General features: G+C 36.1%; 1 protein-coding gene and 1 pseudogene across 2 annotated transcripts in view; one reads left to right on the forward strand and one right to left on the reverse strand.

The window, feature by feature from the left end:
* The window catches only part of BBS9 (Bardet-Biedl syndrome 9), a 441,327-nt gene that overhangs the window by 324,940 nt on the left and 100,483 nt on the right, over nucleotides 1-15,904 (reverse strand). The window contains exons 7-9 of the mRNA XM_082662198.1: nucleotides 13,409-13,493; nucleotides 2,035-2,218; nucleotides 1,234-1,363 (exon numbers count right to left, since the gene is read on the reverse strand). Coding sequence (XP_082518324.1) covers nucleotides 1,234-1,363; nucleotides 2,035-2,218; nucleotides 13,409-13,493 — 399 coding nt within the window. The remainder of the gene's footprint in view (nucleotides 1-1,233; nucleotides 1,364-2,034; nucleotides 2,219-13,408; nucleotides 13,494-15,904) is intronic.
* LOC309827374 (small ribosomal subunit protein eS6-like) lies at nucleotides 5,938-6,723 on the forward strand (annotated as a pseudogene). The gene has a single exon. The product of its transcript is annotated as a small ribosomal subunit protein eS6-like (transcript).

Below are 15,904 nucleotides of genomic sequence, written 5' to 3' on the forward strand. Positions count from 1 at the left end.
GCACCTAAGCTGTCACTTGGGGGGCCAAAGAGAACAGCTCTTGGATGGATATATGGACCGCTGCAAGAATTACTCTCCCAAAAGAGAATTACTTGACGTTGCCCTGCTGGCAAGATATTTTTCCTGTTCTAAATCCTTATAAGTAAATCTGATATAAAATGTCTGGTGAGTCTGAGTGTTTGGTTGAACTTAAAAGACCATCTGGTGGACTTAGCAAAAGCTAACTCAAAATTTAAAATTTTTCTTCAGATACAAAGTAACTTTAATTTGTGTTAAGTGCCCAGCAACTATAATTATAGTATTGTAATTATAGTATTTTCTCATAAATATGAAAAGCAATTTATTTTTAAAATATTCATTGTTTTCATTTTTCCAACATCTAAGCTTCAGATTAACCATTAATGCAAATATGAATGCCTTTCATTGATCCTCAACAATAATATTCCACATTCAACCTCTTAAATTGGGGGGATTAGCCACATTGATCAGATGCTATAGGCATCACTGAAGAATTCTGCATACGGTTTTTAAATGTTCAATAAAATGATCTAAATAAGCAGAACTGAATAGACCTGGGGATACATGAAGCTTTATAGAAAGTTGTTTTTCTATACATTTATTGAGATTTTCAATTCCTAAACATAATCTGAGATGCTAAAGAGTTTGTCAAGATCTTGCCTCATATACTGACAAACTAGAAAAATTACACAGTTAGATATCTATTTCTCTCATTTTTGATAAGTTTTGTAAAGTTAATGTTAACACACGAATTTTGTCTTTCATTTAAATGCAAAAAGGCTCTATTTAAAATCTAAACTGTCCTGAACACATAATCATTAGCAATTCTCCACCATTTGACATAATAAGTTCTGAAACAAATTTTGAAGTGTAACATTCTCACAGTCAACAATAAGTGATATCTAAATGGGATCCATTAAGTGCTTGAAGAAATCCTTTTCTATTTTAAAGAAAATAATCTATCAGGTAAACTATTTTCTTGAAATCTTGAATTTATAAAGAATATCTTGTTAGAGATTCTAGATATAAATGATTAAAGGTGCTAATTAAGGGTTTTTTATATCCTTCTTTACCAATAAAATTTATATTTTAAATTATCTCCATTGCAGACATTCAATGTCACTTGTCATTTTTTAATAAAATCATTTGCCATAAAACTTCTAGTGAATTCCTTAAGATACTCTTTTAAAAAAACTGTTAAATTAAACCACTTACTGTAAACAGCCCACTCTTACTGCTACAGGAATGTGGGGAAGTTGAGTGGCCCACTTCAATGTCACATCCTGATAAACATGCAACATGTTATTATGGTTTCCAATCAAAGTATTTATTGTTCCTTCAGAAACTATGGGTTGAAGACAGAAAAAGAGGATAATAAGAAAACAATCATTTCCAACAGTATATTATATCCCTTTTAGAGGACTTATGATACAAATTAATTCTAATGTCTTGACTTAATGCATAAAGATTTTAAGTAATAAAACATTATTTTTCAACTACAAGCTACCGATATCAAAAAGAAAAAAATCATTTTATAAGTATATAAAAACTACATATATAACTATAAAAACTGTAACCAGATAGTGGCCAACATTTTTGTATTTTATCTAGAAAGCATGAATTTGATTAATATTTAACACATTTAAGCTAATATTTACTAGACATTCACTACAGACAAATAATTCTATTAGGCATTACTATGCTCCATTCTGCTTGTAAAAGAGTCTGATGTTCTCTTAGAAGCATTTTGAACAGCCACATCTTGGAAAGCATTAATGCATACCTGAGGCCAATTCTACAAGTCATTTTGTATGAAGTAAAATAACTGACAAAACCAAATGTGTGCTTTATATCACACTTCTATTCAAACTTTAAAAGTTAAAATTTCCATTACATGTGCTGTATAAAACTATTTTCCTAAATGTTTAAAATATATGTGAGTGATTTGGGCTTTTTTTGGTGTATAAAATATAGTCATGACATATGGAAGAGATACAAGAAAATCTTTCTACACACCTGAGCAATATGGGAGAAAACAACTTGGGCTACAATCAAGTTTCTTCATAAATCGAATTTGTCCATTATCCTTAAGGCAAAAAAAGTTTCTCTCACCAAGAACAAAAACAGAAGATGCTGACTGATTGAAAGAAACAATACATATATCAAGGGCTTGCTCTCCAATATTTAGAGTCCAATCCACCTGCAAAGGAAAAATTATGATCAATTTAGTTGCTAAAAACAGAACATTTTAGTCACTGTCATATCAATACAATTAAGAAATGCTTTACAACAACGCAGGCATAAAGATTGGCTAACCTTGGGCTTCCTTGATGGCGCAGTGGTTAAGAATCTGCCTGCCAATGCAGAGGACACAGGTTCAACTCCTGGTCCAGGAAGATCCCACACGCCATGAAGCAACTAAGCCCGTGCACCACAACTACTGAGCCTGCGCTCTAGAGCCCATGAGCCACGACTACTGAACCCGTGTACCACAAATACTGAAGCCCACATGCCTAGAGCCTGTGCTCCTCAACAAAACAAGCCACCACAATGAGAAGCCTACGCACTTCAACGAAGAGTAGCCCCCACTCACCACAACTACAAAAAGCCCGCATGCAGCAACAAAGACACAACAGAGCCAAAAATAAATAAACAAAATAAATAAATTTTTAAAAAAATTAAAAAAAAAAGATTGGCTAACCTTCATTCACTTTTTTTTTCCTATGACCTTATTTCTGATATTTTGTAGACTCTAATAGTTTTTGCCCCATCTTTTACCAAATGATATTAGCTATTCAGTGGTTCAAAAACACTCAGATAAGTTTAATCAAGGAGGTGAAGATCTGTGCATCAAAAACTATAAAACATTGGTGAAAGAAATTGAAGAGCACAAATAAATGGAAAGATATTCCATGTTCATGGATTAGAAGAATTAATATTATTAAAATGTCCCTACTACCCAAGGTGATCTACAGATTCAAATCCCTATCAAAATTCCAATGACATTTTTCACAGAAATAGAAAAAAAATGTAAATTCATATGAACCCACAAGACTCCAAATAGCCAAAGCAATCTTGAGCAAAAAGAACAAAGCTGGAAGCATCATACTACCTGATTTCAAAATATACTACAAAACTACAGCATGGAACTGGCATAAAAAACAAACATCTAGACCAGTGGAACAGAATAGGGAGCCAAGAAATAAAACTCTGCATTTACAGTCAACTCATCTTTGACAAAGGTACCAAGAACACACAATGCAAGATGGTACAGTCTCTTCAAAAAATGGTGTTGGGAAAACTTGATATCCACATGCAGAGAAATGAAAATGAACCCCTATCTCATACCATACACAAAAATCAATTCAAAATGGCTTAAAGACTCAAACATAAGAACTGAAACTGCAAAATTATTGGAAGAAAACATAGGGAAAAGCTCAATGATTTTTTTGGATATGACCTCAAAAGCACAGGCAACAGTATTAAAATAGACAAAAGGGATTTCATCAAACTAAAAAGCTTCTGCAGGGAAAAAAAAAAAAAAAGGTCATTATGGGATGATATGAAATCATGTGTGTGAAACTTTTGAAAATTGTAAAGCATTATAGAATTTAAAGTCTTTTATTCAATAAAAAAATATTTTTTAAAGCTCTGCACAGCAAAGGAAACAATCAATTGTGTGAAGAGTCAATCTATGAAATGGAAAAAAATATATCCATATAGCCAGTAAGGAGTTAATATACAAAAATATATAAGAAACTCAGACAGCTCAATAGCAAGAAAACAAATATCTGATTTTAAAATGGGCAAAAGACCTAAATAGACATTTCTCAAAATAAGACATACAAATGGCCAACAGGTATATTAAAAAATGCTCACCACCACTAATCATCAGGGAAATGCAATGTGAGATGGAATGCACAAAATTATGTGGATAAAGGGGAAGTAAGATTGCCCTCAAAGTTAGGCTTTGAGGCAAGAATCAACAAATAAAAGTTCAAAGAAAAGATATGAAAAGTCACATTAAAGATAGGTAGATATATAGATAGATAGATAGATAGATAGATAGATAGATAGATAGACAGATAGATAGATGGACTTCCCTGGTGGTGCAGTGGTTAAGAATCCGCCTGCCAATGCATGGGACACGGTTTTGATCCATGGTCCGGGAAGATCCCACATGCTGCAGAGCAACTAAGCCCACACACCACAACTACTGAGCCTGTGTGCTGCAACTACTGAAGCCCGCGTGCTCTAGGGCCCACGTGCCGCAACTACTGAGCCCTCATGCTGCAACTACTGAAGCCTGCGCACCTAGAGCCCATGCTGCACAGCAAGAGAAGCCACTGAAATGAGAAGCCCGCGCACCACAACAAAGAGTAGCCCCCCACTTGCCACAACTAGAGAAAGCCCACATGCAGCAACGAAGACCCAAAGCAGCCAAAAAATAAAATTTTTTTATATATATATATATATAAATTTCATGCCATCCAGAAATGATTTAGGTATTAATCTGTCTACTTTAGGATTAAAATATCTGAAGAAGGTATGAAATCCAAATGGGGCTAGCCAGAGAGGCAAATATAATCAGTGTGTATATAAGAACAATCTGAAATAGGGAGACAGCATAGTGAATATAGGTAGATGCATCAGATTATCTTCATCTAAATTCAGATTCAACACCAAGAAATCATTCAATTGCCACTTAGTTCAAGTGTAGTTTACCTATATGAAAAGATTCTACTGGACACAAGACATGAACATCAGTCCTAAGGCAGTTAATATTTCTCATTACAATATAATAGGCTAGCATTCTAGCATTACTTTTCAGTGCTTGTAACTCAGGCTGATGTGTCCCTGACTGAGAGATGACGATTCATTCAGAGTGGATAGGCAAAGTTTCTGAGGCCACAGGCCAAGATCCTGCCACTAAATACTTTCAGTTCACTAGGTACTGAGTGCCACTCTTTGTAACCTGTCCTTAGGGAAATATACCACATTCTAAATTAATGAGTCTCAAAATGCACAGAAGTTTACTAAGAACAATCATTTAAAATTTCTTCCATTTCCAGCCGTCATAGAGTAATAGGAAAAAAATCTACCATCCATCTGAAACAACCACAACACAGACAAAATGTATGAAACAACCATTTGCAAGGCACTGGATATCAGAAAACAAAGGACAGCAATCCGCTTAAAAACAGAAAATAAATGAGGTGAATGGTAAAATTGCTCCTGCCATGAGAGAGTTTTCAGGCCATGGCACAGGGAGAAACAACCCAGGCAAAGCCCAACAGACTCCCTGAGTTGAGGAGATGTATGATAAGAGTTCAGAAAAACCAAGGCAGCTAGAGTGCATAAGACAGCATGACAAAGAAAGAGAGCAGCACAGGGACAGAACTCTGAGATCTGTAAAGAATCCTCTCAAGTATTCAGCTGAGTACTTATCAGCACATTCATGTAGAAAACTACTCAAAGCCAGGGAAAGAACCACTCAAAAGGATTAGTGGTAACAGTGCCCAGCATTCACAAAGGGCCTGGAATACTGCCAGTGCCCGCCAGCCAGACTGGAACACCTCATAATTCAAAGGGAGGTGGATAGAGCACTCAAAGGGTATTACCTCAGGAGTAGGGAATAAGTAGCCCCAGAATGAGCACTGCTCTGGTCCCACCTAACAAGACTTAAAAGCAAGAGCCAAAAAGATCAAACTGTTTCCAACTAACTTAACTGTCTCCCAGGCCTAAGCTCAAGAAGATTTATAGAAACACAAAAATATCTAGCACCCAACAAAGTAAAATTGACTATATCCTGGCATCTAATAAAAAATTACCAAGCATGTAAAGAAAAAGGAAAATGTGATCCATGATGTGGAGATAAATAAATAAACTGAAATTCACTCAAAATTGATACAGACTCTTTTTTGTGGCGCCTCAGAGGCGGTCCGCCACTTCAGAATGAAGCTGAACATCTCTTTCCCAGCCACTGGCTGCCAGAGACTCATTGAAGTGGACGATGAATGAAAACTTCATACCTTTTATGAGAAGCGTATGGCCACAGAAGTTGCTGCTGACACTCTGGGAGAAGAATGGAAGGGTTACATGGTCCGAATCAGTGGTGGAAACGACAAACAGGGTTTCCCCGTGAAACAGGGTGTTTTGACCCATGGCCAAGTCCACCTGCTACTGAGTAAGGGGCATTCTTGTTACAGACCAAGGAGAACTGGAGAAAGAAAGGGCAAATCTGCATGGGGTTGCATTGTAGATGCCAATCTGAGAGTTCTCAATTTGGTCATCGATAAAAAAGGGGAGAAGGATATTCCTGGACTCACTGATACTACTGTGCCTCATCGCCTGGGGCTCCAAAGAGCTAGCAGAATCCGCAAACTTTTCAATCTCTCTAAAGAAGATGATGTCCACCAATATGTTGTGAGAAAGCACCTAAACAAAGAAGGTAAGAAACCTAGGACCAAAGCACCCAAGATTCAGCATCTTGTTACTCCACGTGTTCTGCAAGACAAACATCGGTGTATTGCTCTGAAGAAACAGTGTACTATGAAAAATAAGGAAGAGGCTGCAGAATATGCTAAACTTTGGGCCAGGAGGATGAAGGAGGCCAAAGAAAAACGCCAGGAACAGATTGCCAAGAGTTGGAGGCTGTCCTCTCTGAAAGCTTCTACTTCTAAGTCTGAGTCCAGTCAAAAATGAGATGTTCTAAGAGTAACAAATAAATAAGATCAGACATAAAAAAAAAAAGATATAGATGTTAGAATTAGAAAACAAGGACATTAAAACAATTATTATAACTATATTCTTTATCTTTAAAAAGTTAAGTAGATACATGGAAGATATTTTTTAAATCACCCGACGTGAACTTGTAGAGATAGAAGCTCTACCAGATGGGAATTAATACCAGATTAGACACTGTAGAAAGAATATTAGTGACCTTGAAAACATAGCAGTAGAAATTATCCAAAATGAAATAGAAAAAAGAATTTTTGAAAAGAAAAAGAAAATCTGTGACCTGTAGGGTAACTTCAAGTACCCTAAATGTATGTGTAATTGAGAGGACAGGAGAAAAGATGGAGAACAGAAAAATATATATGAAGAATTAATAGCTAAAAATTTTCTAAATTTCATATAAATTCACTGATATACGAAGTTCAACAAATCTTAAGCATCGAAAAAGGAATGAAAGAAAGGAAAACTACACGAAACACATCATAATCTAATTGCTCAAAACAAGTGATAAGAGAAAATCTGAAAAACATCCAGAGAAAAAAGACATTATATACAAAGGGACAAAGATAAGATGAAAGATTTCTCATGGGAACAATGCAAGCTAGAAGACAGAGGAGACCTCTGCTCTTGGAGAAGGAAATCAAGATGGCAGAGTCACAGGATGTAGAACTCATCTCCGGCATCAAACACAGCAAAAATGCATCCATATGTGGAACAATTCTCACCAAAAATTAACTGGAAACTGGCAGAAAGACTCCTGTACAACCAAGGCTGGAAGAGAGATCCACACATAATCAGGTAGAAAGGGAAGAGAAGCGATCAGGTCAGGACCCGTGTGAGGGACGGGGCTCAGAGGAAAAGTGAGACTTCACAGGCAGAGATCCTCCCTGGGAAGTGAGCAATTTGAACTACATGTTGGGCACCCTAGCTCTGGGGTCCTGCACAGAGAAGACAAACCCCCTTGGCTGGTTGGAGGGCAGGTGGGACTAATAGGAAGGCTGGGGGAATCCCAGATCCAGCTCGGAAGGAGTGCACACATGCTTGTTCACTCCCAAAACAGGGCAGAACGTGCAGATCGAAACTTCATGGGTGGCTGACTGGTTTCCTGCAACCGCCTCGTGAGTGCCCCAGCCTGAGCAGACTGAATGCTCCAGCCCTGCTTACTTCACATTGCAGCTCCACACTGTAGTGAAGGCTGCCATGACTGAGGAAAGAGCTCAGCAGTGAAACACAGAGGCAGCTAAGACCAAAAGCACTGTCTAACCAGGGAGGGGTTGCACAGGCAGCACATCAGAAGAAGCCTAACCTCTGTCTATGGCTGCACCACCACAGCCTATACCCATTCAAATACCAAGAGCCTGCACAGGCACTCCTACTCCAGCACTGCTCCCCTCTGCGACAACGGTGCCAGTGCTGAAAATGGGGAGGGCTCACACTTAAAGGGAACAGAGCCAGAAAGACTCCACCCTCAGGGCTTCTGCTCCAGCAACTTGGGACCTTACCCCACCTTTGATAGGGTAGTGATGGCCACTGAAGAGAGGGGAATCCTTGGCTCATACCTGGCTCTGTCCTTAGCCCTTCCTTCTCCAGCCCACTTCCTACCAAGGTGATAGCTGCCAGCACACCCTGAGGAAAGATGTGATTTATGTTCACATCAAATCCAGCTCTCCCATCAAAACCACTGGGCACATACAAACTATACAAGGATGCTCCCACATAAGGACACTGAATTAGATAACTGTTTCACCTAATTTCATAGAAAGAGAGAAAGTTAAGCAAAATGAGAAGACAGAGGAATTGGTCTCAATAGAAAGAGCAAGAGAAAACACCTAAAAAAACAGAAAAATGGGGCTTCCCTGGTGGTACAGTGGTTGAGAGTCTGCCTGCCGAAGCAGGGGACACGGGTTCGCGCCCCGGTCTGGGAAGATCCCACGTGCCGCGGAGCGGCTAGGCCCGTGAGCCATGACCGCTGAGCCTGCGCGTCCGGAGCCTGTGCTCCACAACGGGAGAGGCCACAACAGTGAGAGGCCCGTGTACCACAAAAAAAATTAAAAATAAACAATTCACCAGATAAAGAATTCAAAGCATTAGTAATAAGACTACTAATTGAATTAGAGAAAAGAATAGATGAACAAAGTGAGAATTTTAACAAGAAACTGCAAAAATAAAAACAAATTTAAAAAATGAGAACACTTTAAGAGATAACATCAAATGTACCAACATTCGCAGGAGCCCCAGAAGGAGAAGAGAGAGAGAGAAAGGGGTTGAAAATGTATTGGATGAAATTACGGCTGAAAACTTCCCAAACCTAAAGAAGGAAATGGATATACAGATACAGGAAACACAGAGGGTCCCAAAGAAGATGAATCCAAACAGATCCACAGCAAGACATATCATAATTAAACTGGCAAAAATTAAAGATAAAGGCAGAGTTCTAGGGGCAGCAAGAGAAAACCAAAGAGTTATACACAAGGGAACCTCCATAAGACTACTAGCTGATTTTTCTGCAGAAACTTTGCAGGCCAGAAGGAAGTGGCATGATATACTCCAAGTGCTGAAAGGGGGAAAACCTGCAACCTAGGATACGCCACCAAGCAAGATTATCAGTTATAATTGAAAGAGAGATAAAGAGCTTCTCAGACAAGCAAAAATTAAAAGCATTCATCAATCAATACTAAATCTACCCTAAAAGAAATGCTAGAACATCTTCTCTAAGTGGGAAAGAAGTAAAAATCTACAGGAAAGGGAAAATCCCACTAAGAAAGACAAATATTTAGTAAGGACTGAGGATCAACCACTTAAATAAGCTACTATGAAGATTAAAAGACAAAAAAATTATAAAAGCAACTATAACTATAATAAACAGTTAAGGGATAAACATGAAGGCGTAAAATATAACATCAAAAACAAAAAATATGGGGGGAGGGGAATAAAAAATGTAGATCTTTAGAATGTGTTTGAACTTAAATGACCACCAGTTTAAAACAAGTAGATACAGTTGTAGGTCAACATATATGAAACCCATGGTAACCACAAATCAAAAACCTACAACAGATACACAAAAATTAGAGAGAAAGGAACACAAGCATACCACTAAAGAAAATCATCAAACCATGGAGAAGAAACAAAAAGAAGAAGAAATTAACAGAGAAGAGCTACAAAAACAACTGGAAAACAAGTAATAAAATGGCAATAAGTACATACCTATCAATATTTTTTTTAAATATCAGTGGACTAAATGCTCCAATCAAAAGACATAGGGTGTAAATCAACTATACCTCAATAAAAAATATTTTTTAAGACATAGGGTGTCTGATTGGATTAAAAAAACAAGACCCATCTGTATGCTGCTTACAAGAGACTCACTTCAGAGCCAAAGACACACACAGACTAAAAGTGAGGAGATGGAGAAAGATATTTCATTCATGCAAACAGAAACGACAAGACAGCAAGGATAGCAACATTCATATCAGACAAAATGGACTTTAAAACAAAGCCTATAACAAAAGACAAAGAAGTGCATTATATCATTATAATATCATAATAATATAATACATGATATCATATAATAATATCACTATATCATTATAAAAGGATCAATACAAGAAGAGGATATTACAATCATTAACATATATGCACCCAGTACAGGAGCACCTAAATATATAAAGCAAATAGTAACAGACATAAAGGGGAAAATTGACAAGAATACAATAATAGTAGAAGACTTTAAAACCCCACTTACATCAATGGACAGATCATCAAGACAGAAAATCAGTAACACAACAGTGGTCTTAAATGACACAATAAACCAGTTGGACTTAATAAATACCTACAGGGCATTCCATCCAAAACCAGCAGAATACACATTCTTTTCAAGTGTACATGGAACAGTCTCCAGAACACATCACATGCTGGGCCACAAAACAAGTATCAGCAAATTTAAGAGGATAGAAATTATACCAAGCATTTTTTCCAAACACAATAGTATGAAACTAGAAATCAATTACTGAAAGAAAAATGGGAAAAGAACAAACGTGGAAGTTAAACAACATACTACTAAAAAACCAATTGGTCAATGAGGAAATCAAAGAGGAAATCAGAAAATACCTCAAAACAAATGAAAATGGAAACACAACTTTCCAAAATCTATGCAATGCAGCAAAAACCATTCTGAGAGGGAAGTTTATAGACACAGGCCCACCTCAAGAAACAAGATAAATCTCAAATACACAACCTAACCTACCATCTAAAGCAATTAGAAAAAGAAGAACAAACAAAGCCCAGAGTCAGCATAAGGAAGGAAACAATAAAGATCAGAGAGGAAATAAATAAAATAGAGACAAAAAATATAAGAGAGAAGATCAATGAAAGCAAGAGCTACTTTTTTGAAAAGATAAACAAAATTGATAAACCTTTAGCCAGGCTCACCAAGAAGAAAAGAGAAGACCCAAATAAACAAAATAAGAAATGAAAGAGGAGAAATAACAACCAATACCACAAGATACAAAAAATCATAAGAGAATACTACAGCTATATGTCAACAAATTGGACAACCTAGAAGAAATGGACAAATTTCTAGAAACATACAACCTGACAAGATTGAATCAGGAAGAAATAGACAATCTGCATAAATGGATCGCTAGCAGTGAAATTGAATTTGCAATTTAAAAAAAATTTCCAGCAAACAAAAGTCCAAGACCAGACAGGTTCACAGGGGAATTCTACCAAAAATATAAAAAAGAATTTTACCTATCTTTCTCAAACTTTTCCAAGAAATTAAAGAGGACAGTAAACTCCCAAATCCATACTATGAGGCCACCTTTACCTTGATACCAAAACCAGACAAAAACACTACACAAAAGGAAAATTACAGGTTAATACTTTTAATGAATATAGATGCAAAAATCCTCAATGAAATATTAGCAAACTGAATCCTACAACATATAAATAGAATCATACACCATGATCAAGTTGGATTTATTCCAGGGATGCAAGGATGGTTCAATATTTGCAAATCAATCAATGTGATACACCACATTAACAAAAGGAAAGATAAAAATCACATGATCCTCTCAATAGACACAGAAAAGGCATTTGACAAAATTCCACATCTACTCATGATAAAAACTCTCATCAAAGATGGTATAGAGAGAGCATATCTCAACATAATAAAGGCCATTTATGACAAACCCATAGCTAACATCATACTCAATGATGAAAACCCAAAAGCATTTCTGCTAAAATCAGGAACGAAACAAGGATGCCCACTCTCACACTTGTTTAACATAGTTGGAAGCCCTAGCCACAGCAATCCAACAAGAAAAAGAGATAAAATGTATCCAAATTGAAAGGGAAGAAGTAAAACTATCACTCTTTGCAGATGACATGGTATTTTATATATAGAAAACCCTAAAGTCTCCACCAAAAAACTATTGGAACTAATAAATGAATTCAGAAAGTTGCAGAATACAAGATCAATACAGACAGTCTGTTGTTTTCCTATAAATAATGAACTATCAGAAAGAGAAAGCAAGAAAACAATCTTGTTTAAAATCTCATCAAGAAGAATAAAATACCTAGGAATAAACTTAACCACGGAGGTTAAAGACCTGTGCTCTAAAAACTATAAAACGTCGATGAAGGAATTTGAAAATGATACAAAGAAATAGAAAGATATCCTATGTTCTTGGATTAGAAGAATTAATATTGTTAAAATGTCCATACTACCCAAAGCAATCTACAGATTTAATGTAATCCCTATTAAAATGCCCATGATATATTTCACAGAACTAGAACAAATAATCCTAAAATTTATATGGAACTACAAAAGACTCTGAATTGCCAAAGAAATCCTGAGAAAAAGAACAAAGCTGGAAGTAAGTCCCTGAGTTCAGACTACACTACAAAGCTGTTGTAATCAAAACAGCGTGGTACTGGCACAAAAACAGACACATAGATCAATGGAACAGAATAGAGAGCCCAGCTATAAACCCACACACCTATGGTCAATTAATCTATGACAAAAGAGACAAGAATATACCATGGAGAAAAGACAGTCTCTTCAGTAAGTGGTGCTGGGAAAACTGAGCAGCTACATGTGAAAGAATGAGATTAGAACATTTTCCCACACCTTATAGAAAAATATACTCAGAGTGGATTAAAGACCAGAAACAATAAAATTCAAACAATTTTCTTCAAACTACTTTTTCAAGTTATCAAATGTCCACGTTTGTCTTTGAGCTGACTTTATCTTTGTAGACTGTGAACATTTTTTCATCTTTTACTTATATATTTCATCACATGCCTATTAGTAGCAACTTTTTTGCCTATTAAAGGAATTTTTAATTTTTCTATTTTTATTTTGTTAGTTTATAATCACTTCAGTTAAAAGTGACCACATCTGGATATCTATCATTCTAGTGGTACAACTCTATAATCTGCTATATTACGACCATGACTAGGCATGTATCTCCATTGCTCGATAATAGGCAACTAAATTCTTTGATCATTGACATAACTTTAACACAGAAAAGAGAAATGGCTAAAATATATGTTTTTTAAATTTTTATTCCCAGGAATTCTTATTCTAAATGAACATCTATAATTAGATATAACATTACTAAAATTTTCATATATTTTTAAAAGGCCTTACAACTAGTCTTTTTCCAGAACCAAGTTTTTGCTGTTCAGTCTCTTGTCTTTTATCTGCATCCGTTGCAAAAGCAAGTACTTGGTATCTGTTTAAAAGATATGGAATAATTGTAAGTGACTTTATAGTTAAAAAGTGTAAATTATTTTAAACTTTAAAAACACATAATCTCGGTATAGCTAAAATTTTTAAATGCACATTATCTACAAACCTTACGAATAACCTTCCCCTTGATTTTGAATTCATACTGAATGATACTGTGGCTTAAGACTATGTAAACCTGCAATGGTAAAGAAATTATAACCATATGTCCCAAAATTCAATGTTGGAAAAATAGCTCTGCCACATATCAAAGCATTTCCATTAGAAGTTTATGTGACAAAAACAATACTCAAGAAAGATCCAGCACCAAAACACAAAATAGAAAAAAATACAAATAATGCAAAGCAACCAGACGACTTGTTGCAAACCCCCAAAAAAAGTAGTAGTAGAAATAGTAGAAATTATTAATAGATAATTTATGGACCCCAGAACACCTGAGTTTAATTCCCAGCTAAAGCATTAACTAGTTGAGAAATTTTTTTTTAATTAATCACTCTGTCTTATCTATAAAATGGAATAATACTCTCAAACTGAAGCATTGTTAAAAGAATTAAAAAATAATTTAGTGCCTAGTACAGTATCTGGTATACAGTAGGTGCCCAATTATTGATTAACAGACTGACAAACACATAGACAGATACAGATTTATATATACATAGAGATACATCACATAGTAATTTATCTGGTATGTAATAAGTTCTCAATAATGGACATTATAACTTTCTATAAGTATTTTAAAGCTTTTATTTCAATAGTAACATTTAATACAACATTGTAAATCAATTATACTTCAATAAAATAAATTTTTTAAAAGTTAAAAATTAAAAAATAGTAACATTTAGCTCAAATCATTCTTAAAAACAATTTATAAATATCATTCAATTTAGAAATGATTCAGACAATAAAGTTTAAATTCCCTTACTCACATTAATTTATGGTGTATTGTTAGAGTAATAATCCTACTCAAAATGAAGAAATTTTAGGCTCATAGATTCCTTTCCCTCTTTTTTTTTTTTGAAGTTTCTTACTTTTATTGTTGGTGCATATCTAGTTACATAGAGGAGATAGGGAAGGCTCTCCAAAAGGTAACACTTAGCAGAGAAAAGGTATTAGAAGGTTAACAAAAACATCTCAACAAATAATTAAGCCTTTCCCTCTTATTGAATCAAAACTTCTTACATTGCTCTTTGATAGCTAAGAGGAAAATTAGTAGGTAGATATATTCAGACATCTCATATTGTCTAAAGAAAGATGTCTGATAGTGTAAACATCAGGGACCTGAATAAATAAAGGCAATGCAGAATATCTAAACAAGTACCGAAATTTACACTGGTATTCAAATGTCATATACCAACTCTTTTTTTTTTTTGCAGTACGCGGGCCTCTCACTGTTGTGGCCTCTCCCGTTGTGGAGCACAGGCTCCGGATGCGCAGGCTCAGCGGCCATGGCTCATGGGCCTAGCCGCTCGGCGGCATGTGGGATCCTCCCGGACCGGGGCACGAACCCGTGTCCCCTGCATCGGCAGGCGGACTCTCAACCACTGCGCCACCAGGGAAGCCCATATACCAACTCTTAAAGCCTTCTATCTCAATCAGCAATACTTAATTTGTAAAAAGTCTCCAATTTTCAGTGAATGCAGAATGACTATGAATTAAGATCGATTTTGCAATGCATTCATGAAAATTACAGTTAATAAGAAAGCTTAATGTATATAAAGTTCATTCATTCAATAAACATATAGTAGGGATCTCATATAAGCATTAACAAGGGGGAAAACTACTACATGACCTATATCCACCAGGACCTTCCAAAGTAGTTGTGAAGATTCATATACAAACAAATAAGTGTAACTCAGAGTGCCCTGTGCTAATAGAAGGTATGCATATAAGTACCAAGGGAATATGATCGCAGGAACAGGTAATTGGGGTGGAGGAAATATATATGTTCTTGGTATCAGTTCAGGAGGAGAAAGCTAGGTTTTGAAAAATGAGTGAAAACTCATCATGCTGTTAAAGAGGTAAAAGGCATTATGGCAAAGCAAACAGCACATGCAAAGGCATGCAGCAGTAAAAGAGACATGAAAGCCATGGCAGGAGTTTAGGAGAGATGCATGGCGGAGAGGAATGAGTCATGGGAAATGAGACAAGAAAGGGTAGGAGGCTGAAGATCTCGGCCTTGTAAAATCATGCTAAAAAATCCCATAGGTAGCTGCAGCAAATATCTCAACACCATCTGAGACTGACCTTCAAAATCCCTAACTCCCCAAAAAATTAGACCTCATAGTCCAACCTCCAAATAAGATTGCTTTACTCTCTCTGGTTCATGGTAACAGAAATTAGTATGCACTAGTGACTGGAACATCAGTCCAGAGCTGGTCCTGCAAATGGATCTAACCT

Source organism: Grampus griseus, assembly GCF_964374135.1.
Source record: "Grampus griseus genome assembly, chromosome: 9".
Taxonomy (NCBI): domain Eukaryota; kingdom Metazoa; phylum Chordata; class Mammalia; order Artiodactyla; family Delphinidae; genus Grampus; species Grampus griseus.